We start from the raw sequence: 24,784 nt of genomic DNA, 5'->3' as shown, positions 1-24,784 counted from the left end.
TGTGTCACCTCCTTAATGGGTCATTGCCTCACAGAGCTGGCATGTCATTTCCATTAGTCAGAAGTCCCTTCCAGTTTTGGAGGGGATTGCTTGCAATAAACAATAAATGGCAGAAGCGTTTTATTATTTTTTAATTTTTAATTTTGTGCCATTTATGTAATCACTGATGGATCCATTGATGGCCATCCCTAGTGGGCACTAATGGTATAACTGTGGGGGATGGGAGTGTACATTGTGTGTGTGTGAGTGGGGTGGAGTGTGGCCATGCCATGTTGTGTGTTTTGGACCCCTTTGTGGCCATGGCTGTAGAGAGCCGGGCCGGGCCCAGGTAAAGGGGGGGAGTGGCCTAATCGCTGGAGGTGTGGCCACGCCCCCTTGACAAAAAAATAATAAATCACTATTGCAGCGGGGGTCTCGCACTGCAGCCCACCACAAGCTGTGTGATAAGCTGCTGTGAGGGAGGGGGGGGGCAACGCCGGACCCGGGCCCCGCTAGGCCCCTCTAGCAAGCCCGGGACCGGGTAAACTGTACCCACTCCCCCCCCTCTCGGCGCCCATGTTTGTGGCACTGCATTGCTGAAAGGGGCATGGATGCACTTTGTAAACCACCTCCCTCTCTACACCTACTGGCACAGCTGGTATGATACAGTATAAATGGCAGTCACTGGTCATGTGATGTCCAGTGAAGCGGATACTGTATCATCAATCTGTTTGGAATGTTTCACAGCACAGGCTGGAACATTTTGCTCATCTCCACTCCCAGCTATTGTGATGGAATTATCACGTCTCGGTTAGATAGACAGACGAGATAAAGGGATTCTGGGGAAGAGAAAGCAAACAACAGAACTGTGATCTCTGCAATGACACTAAACTAGCGCACCACAGAAATTAGCTTCTGTCCTATAAGAAGTACATTTCATGGTTTAATATCTGCATTAGAAAAATACAAAGGGACACTAGAAAAATAGAGAGTTAACTTCCCATTAGGGTTAAAGTCCCATTAATTCTCAGTTGCGCTGTCAGTGTTAGTGTAACCTGCGAATGCCCATACTGTAGCTCAGTGGCCTCAGAAATGTCCTTTAAAAAAGAGAAAAAATAAAGAAATCAAGGGGAAAAAATAACTTGGATATGAGGTCACCAATAAAAGTAAAAATAGCCGGCATGTGAGACAATCTTGGCAGGTGTCATGTTTACACCGAGCGGGCTCGCCGTGTTCCCAAAAGGCAGACGCAGTGGGTGCTGGGCCCGATACATTCTCCGAGACCAACGTAGCCCCTTCCTGCTGGCTGCTTTGCAGCCAACTCATACCGTGTTCCTTCCAGAGGATGCAATCCTCCAAGTCTGCATTTGGCTGCAGCTGCGATCTTCACACTTTTGGTAACCCCCAAATATCTAATTGAGTGAGAGTATATTGTACACTGTAAATGAATCATTGTGTAACTCTAACCACACCCTCTAAGCATCAAGATTATATTTATTCTAAACTTCCTAAGGAGAAGCATGTGGCGGCAGGGGCGGTTTAGGAGAGGAGGGAGCCCGTGTGCAGACCACATGTGGGCCCCCTTCCTGTTTTGGGGCAGTAAACTGTAATGCACATGCTCAGACCTGTAACATGGCGCCCACAGCATGGTCCGGAAACTTCTCCACAGCGCTTACACAAATCTCCAGGAAAATGGCCGCCGCACCATTTTCCCAGTGATCTAAACTGCTGCTTCATCACCGCCGCAGGACTCCAGGGAAATAAGTATTAAACATGGGTGCATACTGGCCAGTAGCCCATGTACATAACACTCCCTGCAGCTGTCATAAATACGGCAATGTGCGGAGAAAGGATTTCTGGGACCTAGAGGAAAAACATGGAGGAGGTCTAGCAAAACTCGCAATGCGCATCTCATAACATCCTGTAGCCGTGCGCCTCAGTGATCAAGGCCAGCGTCTGCGTCCTGCAGTCCGGAGCAACCTTTTGGCAAGGTGATCGTGGTTTGGCGTAGAGGTTGGGAAATCTGTAGAGGTACACTGTAATAAATTCTGACCACATAGGTCAACCGACCATAAAGCCCAAATGGGGCGTCACTGCGCATGGGCTGGACTCGATCACAGGGACGCGGGTATCAGCATCGCCAGGATCCCCTCGCCCCTGGGCCTCATTGCCACCACACAACCTGCAATGGTGGCAAATCCACTGCTAGACCGGACATTGCAGAGGGGAATAGATATAAAGGGGATGATCCTGAGGTAGACGGACCTCGTCGCACGGACGCAAACAGCGCAGGTTAGCATACAGCACATCCGCAGATGCCAATTTACACATTTTTATGTATCTCTGTCCTATTCTGAGGCGGATTTTTTTTTTTGCCAGATCTGTCTTTCCAGGAAATGGGCGCTTTGGGGCAGGAAATGGGCAGCAACAATGCGATTGCCCAGAATTGTTCTGTCTTGGCAGGTGCCCTCTAGAGACCAAACTAAAAGCAGTGGTACAAAATGATGGCTTGAAAAAGTATTCACATCTGTAAAAAGTCAACAGATTCGCCTGTATTGCAGGTGACATTATTTTCATTGCAAACCATTCAACATTTGGAAAGCACATGTAATCTAGCATGCAGTAATAAGCCTCTGAGGTCTGCTCGCCATTGCCTGGTAAAACACTGCGTACATAACGTACTGTACATGACAGACGGAAGTATTAGACTGTACTGCAGGAGAGTCTGTCACATGCAGCCATTATGTGGAAATTACCCGTCCTAAGGGTTAGAGGTCAATGCTCTCATGACTTTCCCATTACACTTGTCACAATATAAATATTTCCCGCCAGCGATGGACGATAAAAAAGTGAATACCTACATCCATCACACAGATTCATCTTAGACAGGTTCTTCCCGTCAAAGGGTTCCTCGAAAACTGATCCATTTTCTTTCTCATCAAAACTATGTAGGTACATGGCCTTATTGTCCATCGCGTTTCGCCACCTCTATCTGCAAATAAAAAAAAATGGAGAAACATATTACTTTATTCCACTATTCTATGTGGGCGTAACTTCTATAGGGAAATATGAATGAGCTCATGAATGACCAGAATCATTTTAACATACAGTATTTGCAATTTGCAACAATTATTTTACGAACATGCAATGCAGCCAGGCCTAACTGTGCAAAATACACCCTGATGGTCTATAGTCCAAATGTTACCCCTATTATATATAGGGGTAACATCTGCAGCCGCGAGCAGTCTCCCAGTGCAGCCCAGCACACAGCAGCGTGTGCTGGGCTGCTGTGGTGTAAGAGGGAAATATTTTGTGCTAGGGGGATAATCTGTGCTAGTTAGCGATATGTGTGAGGGGGATCTGTGCTACGGGGAATCTGTGTGTGGGGAGGGGAGATCTGTGTGATGGGGGGGATCTGTGCAAGTGGGGCAGGTACATATATATGTGTGTAAATCTGGCTCTGATAATAGCCAGTGCCTCCCCATCTATTGACCTCACCGCACCCTGCCTTAGAGAGGTTGAGTTTAAGAGAGCGGTGGGACAATCGAGGGGAGAAAGCACAGGAGGGGAGGTGCCAGGGGAAGAGAGACAGAGGTGAGTGTCATCAGCGTACAGGTGATATTTAGTGCTGACGCTGGTTATGAGCTCGCCAAGGGAAGAGGTATAGAGGGAGAAGATAAAGGAACTAAGGACAGTGACTTGGGGTATGCCTACAGGAAGGGGGAAGGCGGCGAGGTGGAGGTGGGAATGGAGACAGAGAAGTGAGAAAATTGTGAGAGAGATTTGTATTTGTGATAAAGTAAATTTATGAAAATTGGAGCAAAATGTTTTGTAGCCCATAGCAACCAATCAGATGTTTCTAAATGCTGCTAGAAAAATGACAGCTAAAACCTGATTGGCTGCTATGCGCAACTCCCATTTTTTTAAATTCACAAATGTCCCCCAATATCAATCTCTACACAATAGCTCCCCGAGATGCACACGAAAGCCAGCAGATATAACATGGGGGGTGGGCAATACCTACTGTACGTAACTGATTCTTATTTTACAGACACACAATCTCTCTTACACACACACACACATACCAACAATGTTAGCTAGAAGTAAAATGAGACAGGTTGTATTAGGCAAAAGTCAAATGAAATGAAAATGAATTTAATAAGACTTCCTAGTAATGCCGGATACCAGGAATAATTGTTTATACTGAGCGTGCTTTTACAGCTGAGAACGGCCCACCAGAGAATGCTAATGGGTAGCACTTTCATTATTTGTAATATTACTTTGTTTGTGCAGCTGACCTGGACCCGGCACAGACTGTATTAGTAATGAGGAAATTAATGAAAGTAATATGGAGGGAAGAGACCTGGTGGAGGCCGTTAGTGCACGCGGTATCCGGAACTGCCGGTACGGGCAGAATGACAATAAACCTGAGGGGTCAACAGAAAACTGTCCTGGAGTTAAGGTGCGTACACACTGGGCGATATTACTGAGCGATTGCACGATTACGACATCGTAATCGTGCAATCGCTCAGTAATCGTGCACAAACCGTGCACTTTTATGTCAGAAACGACCGGCGATGCGCGTTCCCCCTGGTCGTTTCCGACATTGTCCATCGCCTGAACATGCAGCCCAATCTGCCGATAACGACAGATTGGCATGTTCAGGAATGATGGAGGGTGCCTGCACTGAGCGACTGATCGTTCAGTGCAGACACTACAGGGGATCAGGAACGACGGTACAATTACGATGTCGTAATCGTACTGTCTTTCCTGATCGCCCAGTGTGTACGCACCATTAGACATGAGATGGCCATAGATAAAACCAGTCAATAGGCTGCCGCTATTATCAGCAGGTGCAGACCAGCTAACAAACAAGTCATGGAAACCGAAACATTAATGGGGATATGAACCTTCAGATGACTTTCATTTATTTATTTGTTACATGTCTCCCTGCAACTTGCACTAAGGGTCTGATTCAGACACGCTAATGAGCGCACAGCGCTCGCAAGCGGGGCGATGGTCCCCCACTGCGCATGCGCCGCCTCCGGCGTGCGCATGCGCGAGTCCCAGGGAGCAACGGCAGCTCCATCGCTCCGTGGCTCACTACAAGACGGGGCGGCTGTCATTGTTGACTGACAGCTCGCCCCGCTTATGTAGGCGGGGAGGGGGGGTGGCTGCACAAATGCAGGCATTCCCTTAGGAACGCCTGCCGTTTGTGGGCGACCCTACTGACATCACTCGTGTTGTCAGTAGTGGACTTCCTGCTCTATTAGAGCAGGAAGCCCACTTGGGCATGCGGGAGCAGAGACCCTCCCGCAGGGCCTCGACGCAAGCCTGATGGTCGCGAAAATCACAACCATCGCCAGGCCGCTCACACTAGCTGTGGGTGGTCACCCACAGCTTTGCGAGCGGCCTGGAGGCCAAAACAAACAAACAAAAATTCCCTGATTCAGAGCGAGCACTCGCAAACAGCGAGCGCCTCTGAATCAGGCCCAAAATCCATTGCCTTTCTGCATTGTTTATGTGCCTCCTATACAGATGAGCGGCCCATTTTTGCTGAAAACCGAACACGCCCGAACTTTGGGATTCCAAGAAGAATCGAATCCTAACTCAAGTCTTCTTCTCGCCAAAGTTCAGAGTTCGGATCTAAAAACCGCATCTTGAGTGTTTTGGATTGCATTTATGTCTCTCCCTCGTGATTTCAGGTGCTGTGAGGTGGTCACAATTTTGCCAAAACCAAAACTTGACGATGATTTAGGACCAAAATGAAAACACAGGGTTCTGTGCACATCTCTCAGCCATGCATTTATATTATCAGGTTGTATTATTGGTGCCCTACTACAAGTGGCGTAACTAGGGTGAGCAGGGCACGTGCCCTGGGTGCCGTGGCAGGACCAGCAGAGGGGGGACGCTGCCTGCCAGGACATCGTACCCAACCGCCTGCCACCATTGCTTTGCAAAGCAAAGCCCATGGTGCTCAGCGGCGTTACTGCAGCAGCAGCTCCCACTTTGTTAGGGCTGGTGCCGAGAGCGTGACTGCGACGCCATCATCACACTCCTTGAGCTTCAGCCTGCTGCCTGACATCACCAACCCCACCGGCTCCCTGCTGAAGGTTGGGGGTAGGAGAGACAAACAGGGAGACATGGAATGAAGGGGGAGAGGAAGCGACACACAGGCTTAGAATGAAGGAGGAGGGAGGTGTGCTGAGATCCAATGCAGGGGGAAGGTGATGGTGTGCTGAAAGACGATGCAGAGGGGAGATAATGATGTGCTGAGAGACGACATGGTAGGGAGGTGATGGTGTGCTGAGAGATGATGCAAGGTGAGATGATGGTGTGAGAGACGCAGGGAGAAAGTGATAGTGTGCTGAGAGATGCAGGGAGAAAGTGATAGTGTGCTGAGAGATACAGGGAGAAGTGATAGTGTGCTGAGAGATACAGGGAGAAGTGATAGTGTGCTGAGAAACGACATAGGGAAGGTGATGGTGTGGCTGAGAGATGACACAGGGAAGGTGATGGTGTGGCTGAGAGACAAACACAGGAGAGGTGATGGTGTGCTGAGAAATGATGCAGGGGGGGAGATAGTGGTGTGCTCAAAGATGACGTGGTGGGGAGGTGCTGGTGTGCTGAGAGACGACGCAAGTTGAGATGATGGTGTGGCTGAGAGACGCAAGGAGAAAGTGATAGTGTGCTAAGAGATGACACAGGGGAGGTGATGTTGTGGCTGAGAGATGCAGGGAGGAAGTGATAGTGTGCTGAGAGATGACATGGGAGGTGATGGTGTGGCTGAGAGACGACACATGGGGGAGATTATGGTGTGGCTGAGAGATGACACAAGGGGGAGATGATGGTGTGGCTGAGAGATGACACAGGGTGGAGATGATGGTGTGGCTGAGAGACGCAGGGGAGGTGATGGTGTGCTGAGAGATGCAAGGAGGAAGTGATAGTGTGCTGAGAGACGACATAAAGGAGGTGATGGTGTGGCTGAGAAACAATACAGGGAAGGTGATGGTGTGGCTGAGAAAAAACAGGGGCAGTGATGATGTGGATGAGAGATGCAGGAGGATGTGATGGTGTGCTGACAGACAATGTGGTGGTTAGGTGATGGTGTGCTGAGAGACGATACAGGGGAGGTGATGGTGTGGCTGAGAGACAACGGGGGGAGGTGATGGTGTGGCTGAGAGATGCAGGAGGAGGCTATGGTGTGCTGAGAGACAACGTGGTGGGGAGGTGATGGTGTGCTGAGAGACGACACATGGGAGGTGATGGTGTGACTGAGAGACGCAGGGGGAGATGATGGTGTGGCTGAGAGACGCAGGGTTGAAGGAAGTTAAACAGGGGGCACGAGTCTAGTAGAACCACTGTTGTATGATGATGACCTTGTTAGTTTAGTTTTTGTGTCTGTGTGTGGGGGGGCGGGCGCCGTTCTTCATCTTGCCCTGGGCGCCGAAGACTCTAGTTACGCCTCTGCCTATCACAGCACTGTGCTCACTGCATTGGTTACAATTGTACCTATTGAGCAGCTGTGTGACTTATCACAAATACGTGACTGAAAAGCACAGATGGAAGCCAGGAAGGAAATGCATTGTGTTCAATGAAAGGTGCCGGAAGGGCCAGTAAGCTCCTGTAAAATTGTGTGGTGCTCCCGGCTGCACGGAAAGGTGGGCAAGTCTCATGGAGGCTGGGGCCTTCTGCCCGGGTGAAGTGGAGGGCACTGACGGCCGGTGATGCAATTCAAGTCGAAAAACACGCCATCATGGCTCTGCCCTCGCTTCACAATGCCAGTGATCTCGGCATTGCAAAGTGGGGGGCAAGGCTACGATAACTTGATTGCGTTGACATGTCCCCAGACCCGCCCACCCTTTGCGCACCCCGCCCCACATCCACCGTGTTCCGTCCCCACGCAGTGTAGCAGCTGCAGTATTGTATCAGCAGCAATTGTGTATACACTGTAATATCCTATGAAAAATTTTATTTTTAGAAACCCCTAATAGTTTATTTTAATAATTCATCAACATTTATTTGTGACCAGTAGAGGGTGCTATCAGAGACAACAAATACGACAATTAGCATTAATGAAAGATGTTTTCTAGTCCCCTTGTGCTAATATACACTGCAATAGTGTGGAGGCTGCATGGTGTAGAGGAGGCAGTAGTGTAGAGGCTGTGGTCTGTGGACACTGCAGTGGTAGATGCAATAGTGTAGAGGCTGCATGGTGTAGAGGAGGCAGTAGTTTAGAGGCCGTGGTCTGTGGACATTGCAGTGGTAGCTGTAATAGTGTAGAGGCTGCAGGCTGGAGAGGAGGCAGTAGTGTAGTAGAGGCAGTGGTCTGTGGACACTGCAGTGGTAGCTGTAATAGTGTAGAGGCTGCAGACTGGAGAGGAGGCAGTAGTGTAGTAGAGGCTGTGGTCTGTGGACACTGCAGTGGTAGCTGTAATAGTGTAGAGGCTGCAGGCTGGAGAGGAGGCAGTAGTGTAGAGGCCATGGCCTGTGGACATTGCAGTAGTAGCTGTAATAGTGTAGAGGCTGCAGACTGGAGAGGAGGCAGTAGTGTAGTAGAGGCAGTGGTCTGTGGACATTGCATGGGTAGCTGTAATAGTGTAGAGGCTGCAGGCTGGAGAGGAGGTAGTAGTGTAGAGGCCATGGTCTGTGGACACTGCAGTGGTAGCTGTAATAGTGTAGAGGCTGCAGACTGGAGAGGAGGCAATAGTGTAGAGGCAGTGGTCTGTGGACACTGCAGTGGTAGCTGTAATAGTGTAGAGGCTGCAGACTGCAGAGGAGGCAGTAATGTAGTAGAGGCCGTGGTCTGTGGACATTGCAGTGGTAGCTGTAATAGTGTAGAGGCTGCAGGCTGGAGAGGAGGCAGTAGTGTAGTAGAGGCTGTGGTCTGTGGACACTGCAGTGGTAGCTGTAATAGTGTAGAGGCTGCAGGCTGGAGAGGAGGCAGTAGTGTAGAGGCCATGGCCTGTGGACATTGCAGTGGTAGCTGTAATAGTGTAGAGGCTGCAGACTGGAGAGGAGGCAGTAGTGTAGTAGAGGCAGTGGTCTGTGGACACTGCATGGGTAGCTGTAATAGTGTAGAGGCTGCAGGCTGGAGAGGAGGCAGTAATGTAGTAGAGGCCGTGGTCTGTGGACATTGCAGTGGTAGCTGTAATAGTGTAGAGGCTGCAGGCTGGAGAGGAGGCAGTAGTGTAGTAGAGGCTGTGGTCTGTGGACACTGCAGTGGTAGCTGTAATAGTGTAGAAGCTGCAGGCTGGAGAGGAGGCAGTAGTGTAGAGGCCATGGCCTGTGGACATTGCAGTGGTAGCTGTAATAGTGTAGAGGCTGCAGACTGGAGAGGAGGCAGTAGTGTAGTAGAGGCAGTGGTCTGTGGACATTGCATGGGTAGCTGTAATAGTGTAGAGGCTGCAGGCTGGAGAGGAGGCAGTAGTGTAGAGGCCATGGTCTGTGGACACTGCGGTGGTAGCTGTAATAGTGTAGAGGCTGCAGACTGGAGAGGAGGCAATAGTGTAGAGGCAGTGGTCTGTGGACACTGCAGTGGTAGCTGTAATAGTGTAGAGGCTGCAGACTGCAGAGGAGGCAGTAATGTAGTAGAGGCCGTGGTCTGTGGACATTGCAGTGGTAGCTGTAATAGTGTAGAGGCTGCAGGCTGGAGAGGAGGCAGTAGTGTAGTAGAGGCTGTGGTCTGTGGACACTGCAGTGGTAGCTGTAATAGTGTAGAGGCTGCAGACTGGAGAGGAGGCAGTAGTGTAGTAGAGGCTGTGGTCTGTGGACACTGCAGTGGTAGCTGTAATAGTGTAGAGGCTGCAGGCTGGAGAGGAGGCAGTAGTGTAGAGGCCATGGCCTGTGGACATTGCAGTGGTAGCTGTAATAGTGTAGAGGCTGCAGACTGGAGAGGAGGCAGTAGTGTAGTAGAGGCAGTGGTCTGTGGACACTGCATGGGTAGCTGTAATAGTGTAGAGGCTGCAGGCTGGAGAGGAGGCAGTAATGTAGTAGAGGCCGTGGTCTGTGGACATTGCAGTGGTAGCTGTAATAGTGTAGAGGCTGCAGGCTGGAGAGGAGGCAGTAGTGTAGTAGAGGCTGTGGTCTGTGGACACTGCAGTGGTAGCTGTAATAGTGTAGAGGCTGCAGACTGGAGAGGAGGCAGTAGTGTAGTAGAGGCTGTGGTCTGTGGACACTGCAGTGGTAGCTGTAATAGTGTAGAGGCTGCAGGCTGGAGAGGAGGCAGTAGTGTAGAGGCCATGGCCTGTGGACATTGCAGTGGTAGCTGTAATAGTGTAGAGGCTGCAGGCTGGAGAGGAGGCAGTAGTGTAGTAGAGGCAGTGGTCTGTGGACACTGCATGGGTAGCTGTAATAGTGTAGAGGCTGCAGGCTGGAGCGGAGGCAGTAGTGTAGAGGCCATGGTCTGTGGACACTGCAGTGGTAGCTGTAATAGTGTAGAGGCTGCAGGCTGGAGAGGAGGCAGTAGTGTAGAGGCTGTAAATGTGCTGAGAATCAGCTGACAGCTGACAATGATCAGTATGTAAGAGTCGCTATACACATCGCTAAATAAAGTATTACAGTGCGTTACCTCTCGCTCCCTCCACTCCAATATGTCGCAGAATATGCTAGTTGGGGGCACAAGCACTCGGTACACGGTACAGCAAGAGATAACAGTAAGGAAATAAGGAAAAGCCAAAATGTATCAGACATGTAAACTGGTGACGGGATTGTGAGCTGAGCGAGTGTAACATGAGCGGAGGTCCCTGCACATCTATTTATTTTCGTTTGTGCAGGAATAGCAAGCACGCCATTGTGCTCCGAGGTCCAGGCTACGCAACATTAGCTAACCCTTTCCACATGGGGACTGGGTCATTATGCTGCATTATATGTGCTCATTTACAGCATTTACATATCAATCATATTACACAGCGCTGCGCAGAGAACGCTAATGCCGCCGCCGCAGCTGTGACTTTACCCAAATGCAGACCACCAATAATCGCGCAATTGTGTCAACATGGGCATTGTATTCATCTCCGAATCAGCCCCACAGCACATAAGCGTTCACATCGGTCCCTGCGCCGTTAGAGCTTACAATCCAGACTCCACACACAATCTTTGGCTCCGTTATTTTCTTATTGTCAGCACCTAATTGATCTATCAGTAGGTTTTCTCAGACTGTGAGAGGAAATCAGAAAACCTGGCGAAAATCCACAGAAACCTGGGGAGTACATACAAACTCCGCACAGGTAAGGCCCTTGTCGCGAATGAACTCACGCCGCCATGGTTGCGATTTTTCCGGCAGCAATAAGCAAATGCTAGTTTCAGCCTCCACCTTGCGCCGGATAGTGCGAACGCTGAGAGGCCCACTTTCATTGCCAGTGGATGGTGCATCTCCGCCGGCGGTCCCATACACGCCACCATCGGCACACCATCGCATCCACTAGCGATACTTGCACCAGCCTATGGCTGCCGCAGTGTCTTCTTCCCAACTCCAGATCAATATGGCTCCTGTGGAGGCGGCTCAAAGTTTGGGAATACAGCCGCGTTTACTGACACGCCCCCGACAATCCCATAACATGCCCATTAGATGGCCTTATTTATTTGCGTTCACTTCAGGCCACCTCCCATGACAGCCCATGGCGTTGCCTCGCCAGTCCTAATGCCAGCACCTTCGTACCCAACAGCGGACTCCGCGTACACTCAGTGGAACGCATGCACAATACGGGCTCTCAGTAGTTTTCATGCATGCGCAGTAGCAACTATTTGCCTAACGGCGCAAACATCGGCGCTGCGTCCACCTGAGGCCCTGTACAGTACCTTGCCAATAACCCTTCCTCCTCCCCACAGTATATCAGCAAAGGGTCCAAAGCAGACCATGTAGCTGACATGAATGAGGACTATGGGCATCATTCAGCTTGGATCGCAAGTCTGCAATCGCACACACCCGCACATTGCGAAATTATGTGTGGCGCCCGGTGCCACTGGTGATTCTCAATTGAACCCTGGGTGCATCATGGGAATACATTAGGAGCACTAGGAGTGTTTCTGTGGATGCAAAGGAGTTAATTCCTGGACTGACCTCATCTAATATATCAAGTGCGGCTCCACGGATTGGACAGCAGACAGAACCTAGTAGGAGGGGTTGATGGGAGGTTGGAGGACTGCTGGCACGGGGAGGAGAGAGTGCGTGCGGCCAGTGGGGCCGGAAGAGGAAGGAGAGAGGAGTCCGCGTGAGTGCGCAAAGGGAGCACCGCGTGTGTGTGGGAGAGAAGAGCAGAGTGCGCGGCTGCTGATCAAGCGGGCTGGCGGTGTCGGAGGCCAGTGCTACCACACCTATGGTTGACAGTCTAGGAAGTCTCGGGGGGTGGGGGGATTTGCAAAGTGGATTGGAACACCTGTGCGGCGTCCCGCGTGTTGGTGTGAGTCTTGGCAGTACTTGCCTACCGGTAAGTCTTTTGTTATGGTGATGTAGGTCATCGTTGCGGCCGTTGCAGATAGGTTGGAAGCTGCAGGTTTGTTGATGAGCTGGATCAGCGTGTTGCTGGTGTGCTGCAGGTGCACGGCTGTTCTGATTGGTCTGCGGAGGTCAGTGACCGGAGTGTGCAGCTGAGGTTGGCTCTTGGTCGTGCCGCTGGTGGTGCGGAGCCAGAGGTGTGGATGGATGAGCCGCTGGGAGGTTGGGTTGCAGCGTGTGTGCTGGGACCACCCCTGGGGGGTGGTCTGCCCGGGATACTGATTCGAAAAAAGCCAGGGAGGAGGGGGTTATGTGGAAGGTGTGATCGGGATGGAGCTGGACACTGGCGATGTTGGCTGTGCGGACTTGCGGCTGGATGTGCGGGGTGCTCTTATCACTGACGGTCCCTTGTGGAAATGGGGATCGACGGTGGAGACAACCCTGGCCAGGAGTCAGTTGCTGAGCATGCCTGGGAGGGGGGGGGGGAGAGAGAGGCTGGTCCGGGGTGGAGCCGGCCACTGGAGGTGTGAGTGGTGCGGACCAGCAGGCGGGTGGGCTGAGAGCTTTCTGCACTGGTGGTCCCTTGGTGGGGATGGGGATCTTTAGTGGAAGTCAGCCTGGATCAGTGTCAGGTTTGATGTGAGGGTCTCAAACGCGTTTCGGCACAGGTGCCTTCTTCAAGGAGGTGTGAGAGGATCAGTGCTTCTGAGGTTCTTATGTAGTGCACTTCCGGGGGTGTGGTCAGGTGACTCATGGGGCCAATGGTGTGTTTGAAAGGTAATGCGGTGCAGGTGTGTGCAGGGACTTGCCAATTGGTGATGCGGTGCAGGTGTGTGCAGGGACTAGCTGATTGGTGATGCGGTGCAGGTGTGTGCAGGGACTAGCTGATTGGTGATGCGGTGCAGGTGTATGCAGGGACTTGCCAATTGGTGATGCGGTGCAGGTGTGTGCAGGGACTAGCTGATTGGTGATGCGGTGCAGGTGTATGCAGGGACTTGCTGGAGTGGTAAGTGTAATCATATTGGGCCAATGGTGTGTTTGAAAGGTAATGCGGTGCAGCTGTGTGTTTTAAACACACAATTGGCCTAATATGATTACACTTATCACTACAGTAAGTCCCTACACACACCTGCATGAGTCACCTGACCACACCCCCACCCCCGGAAGTGCCCTACATAAGAACCTCAGAAGCATCGATCCTCTCACACCTCCTTGAAGAAGGCACCTGTGCCGAAACGCGTTGGAGACCCTCACATCAAACCTCACACCGATCCAGGCTGACCTCCACTAAAGATCCCCATCCCTACCAGGGAACACCAGTGCAGAAAGCTCTCAGCCCACCCGCCTGCTGGTCCACACCGCTCACACCTCCAGTGACCGGCTCCACCCTGGACCAGCCTTTCTCCCCCCCTCCCAGGCGTGCTCAGCAACTGACTCCTGACCAGGGTTGTCTCCACCGTCGATCCCCATTTCCACGAGGGACCGTCAGTGATAAGAGCACCCCACACATCCAGCCGCAAGTCCGCACAGCCAACATCGCCAGTGACCAGCTCCATCCCGGTCACACCTTCCACATCCCCCCCTCCTCCCTGGCTTTTTTCGAATCAGTATCCCAGGCAGACCACCCCCCCAGGGGTGGTCCCAGCACACATGCTGCAACCCAACCTCCCAGCGGCTCACCCATCCACACCTCTGGCTCCGCACCACCAGCGGCACGACCAAGAGCCAACCTCAGCTGCACACTCCGGTCGCTGACCTACGCAGACCAATCAGAACAGCCGTGCACCTGCAACACACCAGCAACACGCTGATCCAGCTCAACAACAAACCTGCAGCTTCCAACCTATCTGCAATGGTTGCAACGACGACCTACATCACCATAACAAAAAACCTACCGGTAGGTAAGTACTGCCAAGAATCACACCAACACGCGGGATGCCGCACAGGTGTTCCAACCCACTTTGCAAATCCCCCCACCCCCCGAGACTTCCTAGACTGTCGACCATAGGTCCAGCAGGGGTGACGTGCAAGGTCACTGAACCGCACGGGAAGGAGCCCCCTGAAAGGGTCCACCTACCTCCCCAGTCTCATCACCACTCATCACTGAACCCCACCCACCTGCCCGGGATCTCAACAGAGCAGCATTGTGTCTACTCAATAAAAGATTTTGCCCCAAATTACTGTGGGCTTCATTCAGAGCCGCTCGTAAGCAGCCGCTTGTTCGTTCCGAGCGATGTTCGCACATCTGCGCATGCGTATTGGTTGTAATACGCATGCGCAAACCAGTCAGTGCGGCCGAAAATCGTGTGTTCGCTAAATAGCGAATGCCTGCTAATTTGAGTGACAGGATGAGGCGTATGTGGGTGGTAACAGGGGAAGGTGCTTGAAAACGGGGAGTGGAAATCAGAACGCAGGCGTGCTTAAAGGTCAAAACGGGCGTTTTATGGGTGTGCGTAATTAACAAAGCAGCGTCATCGACCACGTCAGTGGGGTGTCTTTTAGCCAGAACTGCTCGCATGATTGCGGTAGGAAAAACCAACCACAAGCACTGCGAGCAGTTCATACGCTGTTCGATGTACTCAATTAATCAAATATATAGCGGACATGACGTATGATGCGAGCGGCCAGGGGGCGTATTTTTCAAAATTACGACCGCGTGTTTTGTTCGCTCGTTCAGACATAGAGGCGTGAACAGACCGCAAAGAGCAAACGGTTAATTTAAATAGCCACCCCCTTTTTCTGAACGAGCGAGCGCAAATAGCGTCCGGCTCTGAATAAGACTCTGTGTCACGCTGGCCTCATTTTGATCCTATTTTATTCCCCTTTTCACATTACTCCAAACTACACTCCATACCCAATCACACCCTCCTTCTCACTCCCAAAACACCACCACCACCAGAAGAAACATTCCAATTAACACCACTCACAAACACACACAAGTCATCACCATCACCACCACTAGCAGGGAGAGCGCACCTTACCCCCCCTACCCCCATACTTGTTCAGTGCGGGAAAGGTACTCCCACACAAAGGTGCAGCACCCCGAAACCACAACACACCACCCCCTGGTCAACAAGAGCGCAGTTCTACCGCCCATCTTCATTTGAGAGAGGAAGAATAGGGCTTGTCAATGAACATGATAATGTGCTCCCCTGTGTCACGAAGGGCCGCATAGTGTAGTACGGCTTGCCCAGTTCCAGGAGACAGATTTCAGGCTATCATATTTGCCTCTCATAGATAACCGGCTCCAGATATCGTGATGGCTTGGTGAGAACCACGCTTTTCTGGCGGCTGATACCCAGTCAAGGTATCTGCAGTCACTTGTTGAACGCACACCACGTTCACTGCTATTCAACAGACAGATCAACTCAGGAATCCTTTTAATTTCATGCTCCATTATCAGGGGACAGCTTCCTATATCCTGTATCTAATACTCTGCATAGCCCCAACCTCCAGAACTCTCCCAACGTTAGCTGAATTGGAACATCTGTTGCCATCTCCGCCAGGAGTAACACACACATATATAAAGACTCAGTACTTCATTAAAGCCTTCCAGCTCTCATCCTAACTTGCTGCTACATCTTCCTTCCACCCCACCCACCCCATTCTGTGTCACTCCGGTTCGTCTGCCCCTCCCTTAAAGAATGTAAGCTCTTTCGAGCAAGGCCCTCTACCCTCTTGTGCTTCTCCCTACTGTAATTTAATTTATCTCTTACTCCCCACTAGGGCAACTAACACTCGGCTGCTTATGTGGGCGTAAAGGTCGCTAATATAGCAATGTTTATTATACATGTCCATGTCCTGCTTTGTATTGTACTGTAAGACGCTGGTTACTTATTTGTTCATGTACTTTGTAAGGCGCTGCGGAACACTTGTGGCGCCATATAAATTAATAATAATAATAATATATGTAAATGAAACTTGAGTAGACTACTTTAGTGGTGGAATGACGGTAAAGTACAGCAGAGATGATTATACCCAGTACTAGTAACCTCTTCTAAGCGTACTTGAGTTAGAGTAATAGTGTCTCCTAATTGAAGTCTACAGCTTGTTGACAATAATTATTGCAATATAGTATGGTAAATCCTAATGTGTTGTGATAGTGTTGTTTTGCTGCTCGCGTGTGTTTGTGCTTGACAGAAATGTTTATGTAATGTCCTCTAGGGAAATAGATCAGTTTACTGAAGTATATACTGTTAATGTATATTGTTTCCTGTTTTGGTCACCCACTGAGCCCGGTGATCTATTTAAAGTTTTAAACAGTGATATAATAAATACAGTGGGAAAGAGAAGATGTCAGTTTAAAGGTGCATAGACACGTAACGATTTTTTTGAACGATTAGTTGATAACGACGTTGTTATCGTTAAATCGTTAAAAAAAAAATCATTCAGTTTATGAGTTATAACGATGAACGATCCCGTTTGTAGTTATCGTTCATCGTCCATTTCAGACTGTCCAACATGACGATTTTCATTAAGGGAAGGAACATTGGGCCTGATTCAGAGCCGCTCGTAAGCGGCCGCTTGTTCGCTCCGAGCGATGTTCGCACAACTGCGCATGCCTATGGGTCGTAATGCGCATGCGCCAACCAGTCATTGCGGTCAGAAATCGTACGCTCGTAAAACAGCGAGGGGCTACTAATTTGAGTGACAGAATGAGGCGTTTGTGGGCTTGAAAACGGGGGAGTGGAGATCCGAACGCAGGCGTGCCTAACGGTCAAAACTGGCGTTTTAAGGGTGTGCATAATTAACAAAGCTGCGTCATCGACCACGTCACTTGGTTGTCTTTTAGCCTGAACTGCTCGCAGTGATAGCGGCAAGTAAATCCTACCACAAGCACTGCGAGCAGTTCGGATGCCTTTCGATGTTCCCGATTAATCTAATAAATAGCGGAGATGACGTATGATGCGAACGGAAAAGGGGCGTCTTTAGAAAATAGAGAGCGCATTTTTCAGACGCTCGCTCAGACATAGAGGCGTCCACAGACCGCAAAGAGCGAGCGCTTAACTTAAATAGCCGGCCCCTTTTTCAGAACGACCGTCCGCAAATAGCGTCCGGCTCTGAATCAGGCCCATTATTCGTTCATCGTTCAAAAAATCGTTCATTACAATTCAAAAAATCGTTCACCTCTGTGTGTACGCATGCACAGAAAGCAAGCATTGACCCAGTGCATGCGAACGCAGACTTGTGAACCAAGCTGTATGTGGCCCTATAATCGCCCATGGCAAATGATCGTTGTCTTAAGGCTGATTAGGCAAAGTCATATCTCCCAACATAGGAAATCCTTACATTAGGATACAACTGAGGCTCTTCTGAATGAGTATTTACTGCATCATACCATTGGCGTGTCCGTGTCACAATGTGGCCATGCCCCAGGCAGGACTGGATTAAAGGTCCCATGGGCCTGGGGATGAAAAAGACCAAGAGCCTATTGTGAAAATAAGAGCAGCTGTGACCAGCGCTGTGTGGGTGTGGCCAGTTCTATGTGGGTGTGGCCAGTGTTGTGTGGGTGTGGCCAGTGCTGTGTGGGTGTGACCAGTGTTGTGTGGGTGTGGCCAGTGCCGTGTGGGCATGTACTAAGCTTTGGAGAGAGATTAAGTACTAACCAATCAGCACATTTTTAATAGTAACCTCTGCGCTATTATATATAATAAAGGAGAAGGTAGGTATTGACGATATCACACATTAATCAAACATTTATCTATAAACATATTTAATATTATAAATTCGTTGTTTCAAAACATCACATCATTCTCCATATTCAATGCTTTAAATAAAAAAAACATATAATAAAAGAAAAACAGATGTTTTGAACAATTAATAGTTAATAAGGCTCCACTCATAAACGTTGTTAAAGGTGGTGGATCTTTGGGCCTCATTCAGACCCACTCGCGAGCGGCTGTCCGCTTGCAAGTGGGTCGATGGTGCGCATGTGCGAGACGCGACGAGCGAAGGACTTTCCTTCGCTCGTTGTGTCTGATCAAAGGGGCCGTGCTGTCGATGTTGATTGACAGCACGCCCCCTTTGGTGGGCGTGCCAGGGGCGTGCCTGCCAGACGGAGGCGTTCCCAAGGGAACGCCTACCGTCAGAAGCCGGCCCCACTGACATCACTAGTGATGTCAGTGGGAGTGATTTTGGCTCTGATAGAGCCAAAATCACTCCTGGCCTTGCGGTTGAGAAACTCAACCGCAGGCTTCTGGTCGCACTGGCGATGGTCGCGATGGTCAAGACCATCGCGACCATCATCCTGCACGCTCGTATAGGCTGTGGGTGGTGACCCACAGCTATACGAGCGTCCAGGAGGACGCTCCACCTGATTCAGAGCGAGCTCTGAATCAGGGCCTTTGTTCTTTAAAAAGTCCAATATATATATATATATATATATATATATATATATATATATATATATATATAAAAAAAAGAAGGATAATTAATATGTCCACATCAGACTCGTGTCAGTCGTAGTTGTAACAGAAATCCTCCAAGTATCAAACGGATCGCAGTCATAAGACTTTAACTGTTTTCAATTACATACAGTGCCTCTTTAGATTAGGAATGGTACAGGACGCACAAATGTTAAAGTTTCTTCGCTGCAGGAGATCCAAACGCCCCACTGTGCTAAAGCCCCCAATTGAGGTGCGAAACGCGTCAGTGCCTTGGATCCCGTGGGATTAATTTGTGTCCTGGACTTGTTTGCCGGTATTATATATACTTTTGGAGAGACGGATACGCACTAAGAAGCTTGGACTCTGTGGGAATAATTTCTGGCCAGGACTCATTTGCCGGTATTGTGAACCTCTGGGGAGGCGGATACACGATACGTTGCTGGATGCTCAGTAACAGCGAGGTTGAGGCTAAGAACGTGTTGCGGCTGACGGAGGACTCAGGAGAATCTGACAGGTGTCAGCGGCACTAGGTCTCCGGCTGCAGATCAAGCCCCCCTCCCCCATTCCCATGAATATATACACAGTACGGCCTGGCTTCATCTTCAGCACCTTGGGAAATACAGCCCTAATCCTTACTGATGAGGTGCGCCAGCCGCCCATGTACACATTCCTCTTCCCACGTTAAACTAACTGCAGTTTACATTTTTGGGAGGTTGACAGGTCTACATAACAGCCGGCAGGATCGATATCATATTTTCTTTTATTCATGTATAATAAAGAAATTGAGACACCTGGGTATGACAGGGAAAGACCAGAGCTATAGGGCTCTATTTATTAACATTACTTTTACTAAAATAAAGTGATAAAGGCTGTTTTGTGTGTTTACACATTATTTTAGTATCACCTATAGTTATTACAGGGCAATTGGAGTAGAATTCGTAAAATTCTACTCCAACCCCTAAGTATCACTTATTTTTAGTAAGCAGATCGCATTTCCCATAACTGTAATGGGAAATGTGATCCGACCAGAGGGTCTGATTCAGAGCCGGACGCTATTTGCGCTCGCTCGTTCAGAAAAAGGGGGTGGCTATTCAAATTAACCGTTCGCTCTTTGCGGTCTGTTCACGCCTCTAGGTCTGAACGAGCGAACAAAACTTGCGGTCGTAATTTTGAAAAAAATGCCCCCTGGCCGCTCGCATCCTACGTCATGTCCGCTATTTATTAGATTAATCGAGTACATCGAACAGCGTATGAACTGCTCGCTATTCTTGTGGTTGGTTTTTCCTACCGCTATCTTGCGAGCAGTTCTGACTATAAAATAACCAAGTGACGTGGTCAATGACGCTGCTGTTTTAAATATGCACACCCTTAAAACGCCCGTTTTGACCTTTAAGCACGCCTGCGTTCTGATCTCCACTCCCCGTTTTCAAACACCTTCCCCTGTTACCACCCACATACGCCTCCTCCTGTCACTCAAAATAGCAGGCATTCGCTATTTAACGAACAAACGATTCAATATGCGGATTGTAGTAAATCGAGCCCTTAGGGCTCTATTTACTACAATCCGCATTTGTAATGCAGATTGTAGTGTGATATTACCGAGTGAATTCGCATTGCGAATTCAGGCAATATCACGGGGATTTACACAAATCCCTTGCAGGGACAAATCCCTTGCGATAAAGCTCTGTCCCTGCGAATCCCCTTTGGAGCCTTATCACGGTATTTTTGCAAAAAATACCGTGATTAAGTGCCCGCGCATGCGCCGACTAGTCACCGCTGCTACCCCCCCTCCGGCGCGAAGCCCCGTCCCCCAGCGCTAAGCCCCGCTCCCCATGATCGCGGACCCCCCGCGTCCCCCCTCCCCACCCCGCGACCCCCCTCTCCCTTACTTACACTTACCTGCATGCTCCAGGCCTCCGGTGATGTTCTCCATTCCTCGGTCAGGTGATCTCCCATACTGCACTGGGACCCGATCACCTGATGACCGGGCAGCAGTGCACTATGGGAGACCAGCTGACCGGAGGGGAGTCATCACCGGTCCCTGGAGTCAGGTAAGTAAAAACATTTTTTGACAATTTTTTTTTCTTTTTTTTACAGTAATCAGCTTGCGGTCTGTTTAGACCACACAGCTGATTACTGGGACCGACTCCCGGCTCTGCTCTCCCCGTTAGAGCAGGGCAGGAGGCCGGTAACCGGGGAGACCCTGGATAACGCCACCTCCAGGTGGCGTTATTATCACAGGGCTTTCCCCGGTATTTGTGTCACATTTATTTTTAGTAACTATGGTAGGATCACATTTCCCATTATAGTTATGGGAAATGCGATCTGCTTTACTAAAAATAAGTGATACTTAGGGGTTGGAGTAGAATTTTACGAATTCTACTCCAATTGCCCTGTAATAACTATAGGTGATACTAAAATAATGTGAAAAGGGTGTGAAAACACTCTTTTTCACTTTATTTTAGTAAAAATAATGTTAATAAATAGAGTCCTCAGTGAGAAAACATTTAGCTGCTGTACAAATAACACCCTGCACCAACCCCCCCCCTCCCCCCTTTGGCTGGGTCCATCCTGGTCAAAAAGCTGGGGTCAGTTAATAAATAAGATTATTATTTTTTATTTCTGCAATAAGTAGCTCATCGCTACCATAATTTCTCCATAAATAGGCTCCTAGGTGTGTAGACGCTAGCTGATCTCTTGCGCTGTTACGGGCAGTGCGTCATTGTCATCGTCATTACAACTGGCAAAGCAGCAATGAGATGATGAATGCACACCATACACCTAAACGCCATCGGCAGGTTATGGTTGTATAGAGATATTGCCTGGTTACTGTCCTTTCAGCCTGTGTATTCTGGCAGCCAGCGACTAATCTGAGGGAGTAAGAACGGGCTGGGAAATGAGAGACTGAGGCGTCTCGGTGCTGGACATCTGCCAGTATTTACAGCTTAATCATTTCAGCTTTTGCTAAGTGGAATCCTGCACCAGCACAGGTCACTGCTAACCGGGCAGCGCCTTTATTTCTCCAAGTCACTGACTTGCAATGAGTTAGAAACATTATCAGGACCATAGAAGTGATGGATCATCTCATCAGTGCCCGACACTCAGATGGAGAAAATAATACGGAGAGTGTACGACCATTAGTATGTTGCTGGTGTCACAGAAACACACAGGTAGGCCTGATATTTGTACAGCAGCGTCACTAATGCTGGGTACAGACTACACCAGGGGTGGCCAACCAGGCGGAGGCTAAGAGCCAAAAAAGATATGTAGTTAATCGAAAGAGCCGATAGCATGCGCGCGGCCAAAAAAAGGGGCATGGCTTGTCACATGGCCACGCCCCATTTTTGTGCGCACGCCTTTGGTATGACATTTGCAGGAGCATGACCTTGTGTCACACCCCCGTTTTTAGTCACCCTGGGGGCGAGCCCAGGACATTGAAAATAAACATTTTACATCATCTTCCCAATATACATTTTTCACTGTTGAAGTGAAACAAAAAGCCAGAGCAATATAGAAACCATTGACATAGCCACGTTCACATAACATACATTGAGAATGCCAGTGCCCATTATGCTGTGCCCCCCTGTAGTTGTGCCCATTATGCTGTGCCCCCTGTAGTTGTGCCCCATATGCAGTGCCCTGCTGTAGTTGTGCCAATTAAACAATGCCCCCAGTAGCTGCGCCCCTTCTGCACTGTCCCCTTTAGCTGTGCCCAATAAGCAATGCCCCCTGTAGCTGTTCCCCTCCTGCAATGCTCCCTGTAGTCGTACCCCCAGCACTAGCTCCCCCCCTGTGAAGAAACTTCCCTTCGAGCTGGCACCGCTCCATGATGTCAGAGCTCCCGAGTTCCGCCACCTGCTGGATCTAACTGGATCCAGTAGACGCGCGGGCTCCTCACATCGCGGGTAACGTCACCCTCACACTGCATTACTGGGAACGCTGGCCTCTGAAGCAATCATAGGCTTCTTTAACCTCTGATGGCTTTAGAGACCAGCGTTCTCAGTAACAATGGGGGTCTGCCGAGCCACGAGCCACATTAGAAGCTCAGAAAAGCCTCAAGCGTCTCAAGAGCCGCGATTTGGCAACCCCTGGACTACACTATGGGCCGTATTCAATTAGTTTCACCTACATTTTAACTTGCAGAAACTTATCGCCGTATTCAATTCCAAAGAAAGCGAAAACGCAACCCGGCGAATGCAAAACAGACATAAAGTGCTGTCAGAATTGGGGTAATCAGCCTGACACCCCCTAAAAGATGCACTAACATTGGGGATCAATATACATGCCCCCGAATAGCCCTGATAAAGCTATTTTGGGTGCTTAAGTTGTGTCAATTTCTTCTAATTTTTCGTCTTTGCACAAGTGGTGAAGAATAGCATTAAGCAGTTTTTTTTGGAGATAATAAGTATTCCTGTCAAATTTGGGGTACATGAAAATGGGGGCTAGCATGGTTTAAAGTCGCTAAAATAAAGTTTAAAAAATGATAAAAATGCACCTTAAACAAGCACCAGCAATCAAAAAAACACCTCCCCCATACTTGCAGACCCCCAAAAGTCTATTTCACTACTTTTATTAGTTTGTACCCCCACTTTGCACTTTTTCACCCCCATTTTCAAAGTTTTTTTTTTGGGGTGTTCCTCACTTTTTTTTAGTTTTTTGTTAAGCAGTTATCCTTTGGGGGGCTGTCCCATGGGTGCTGAGTGGTTTTCCCACATTTGCACCCCAAAATAGCGATTTTGCACTTTTTTTTCTCCACCTATTCAGAGGCGAATCTTTTTCACCTTTTACATAGCATTGCGTTTTCGCGTACGCGAAAAGTGTTTGCAATTGAATACGGAGAAAAGTTTCCGCCTGGCGAAAAGTCGTAATTGGTGATACTTTTTCGCGGATTCTAACTTTTCGCGACTAATTGATAACGAGCCTATGTGTGTACCCAGCGATGGCACAATACATGCAGTGGATGACGGCGTAATGCGATGTCTAGCTCCATGCTGTCGAGCGTACACACTGTGCGGTTCGCACGATATATATAGTTCCGATCCGCATCAGAATGATATATCGAGCAAAGGATCGCGTAGTGTGTACCCAGCTTAAGCACTGTTTCCAATAGCGGATAATAGGCAATTTCCGGACGTATTTATTTGCTTTATTATATATTAAGTTACTTATAAATTACACAGCACTTTACAGAGAATAGTTAGAATATTTAGTCATTCACATCAGTCCCTGTCCCAGAGGAGCTTACGATCTATATTACCTGCCACAATGTACACACACAGACACACTAGGGCAGTGGTTCTCGGGAACTCCCAACAGGACATGTATTGAGGATTTCTGTCTGCGGAAGCAGGTAGCACAATTACTGACCCAGCAACATAGATGAACTCACCTGTGCAAGAAATCCACAAAACATGGCCTGTTGTTGGTAATTGAGGCAGCAGGTGGGTTGCGAAGTTGGCGGGGCGTGATGAATCGCATAACGAAGCCCCGCCCCTTCACTGTAAATTATCTCAATTGGTGCAAATACAAATAGGGGGCGGGGCTAAATGTCGCGATTTAGGAAGTGGGCAGAATGCGGGAGAAATGCCTACTCTACCAAGGGTGCGGGGGGTTACCCGAAAAATCGTGAGCCTCTCGCGACTTCCTGGAGAGTAGGCATATATGAATTGAGGGCTGGAGTTGAGACCCCATGTACAGAGGAAAACGCAGGGTTCCTAGAGGGGGGGTTTCTAAATGCCTGTTTTCAAAGCGCCTGTGGGCAGCCCATGCATATAATTAGCACACAACGAGCTATATTTTCCACATACAAAGTGCAGTGTGTGTAATACATAAGATATATACAGGGCAGTAGGGCCAGCCTGCCTAGGCTGAACGTTTTTTTCCCCCGGATGTGAGCACCATTTCCACAATCCGAGTCCTCTGCAGCAGAAGAATCTAGTACCGGCCGTGAGCGTATGTGTACACATGGGTCACCTTATACATG

The 24,784-nt window shown here is 49.4% G+C and overlaps 1 protein-coding gene across 1 annotated transcript in view; it reads right to left on the bottom strand.

The window, feature by feature from the left end:
• Positions 1 to 24,784, bottom strand: part of LOC148442496 (scavenger receptor class A member 5-like) — a gene marked incomplete at its 3' end in the record, with an annotated part of 223,590 nt that overhangs the window by 188,170 nt on the left and 10,636 nt on the right. Inside the window, exon 2 of the mRNA XM_088463890.1 lies at positions 2,841 to 2,971. Coding sequence (XP_088320016.1) covers positions 2,841 to 2,952 — 112 coding nt within the window. The remainder of the gene's footprint in view (positions 1 to 2,840; positions 2,972 to 24,784) is intronic.

Source organism: Taudactylus pleione, unplaced genomic scaffold (assembly GCF_031769625.1).
Source record: "Taudactylus pleione unplaced genomic scaffold, aTauple2 ptg001494l, whole genome shotgun sequence".
NCBI lineage: Eukaryota > Metazoa > Chordata > Amphibia > Anura > Myobatrachidae > Taudactylus > Taudactylus pleione.
This window is presented reverse-complemented; position numbering and strand designations above follow the sequence as displayed.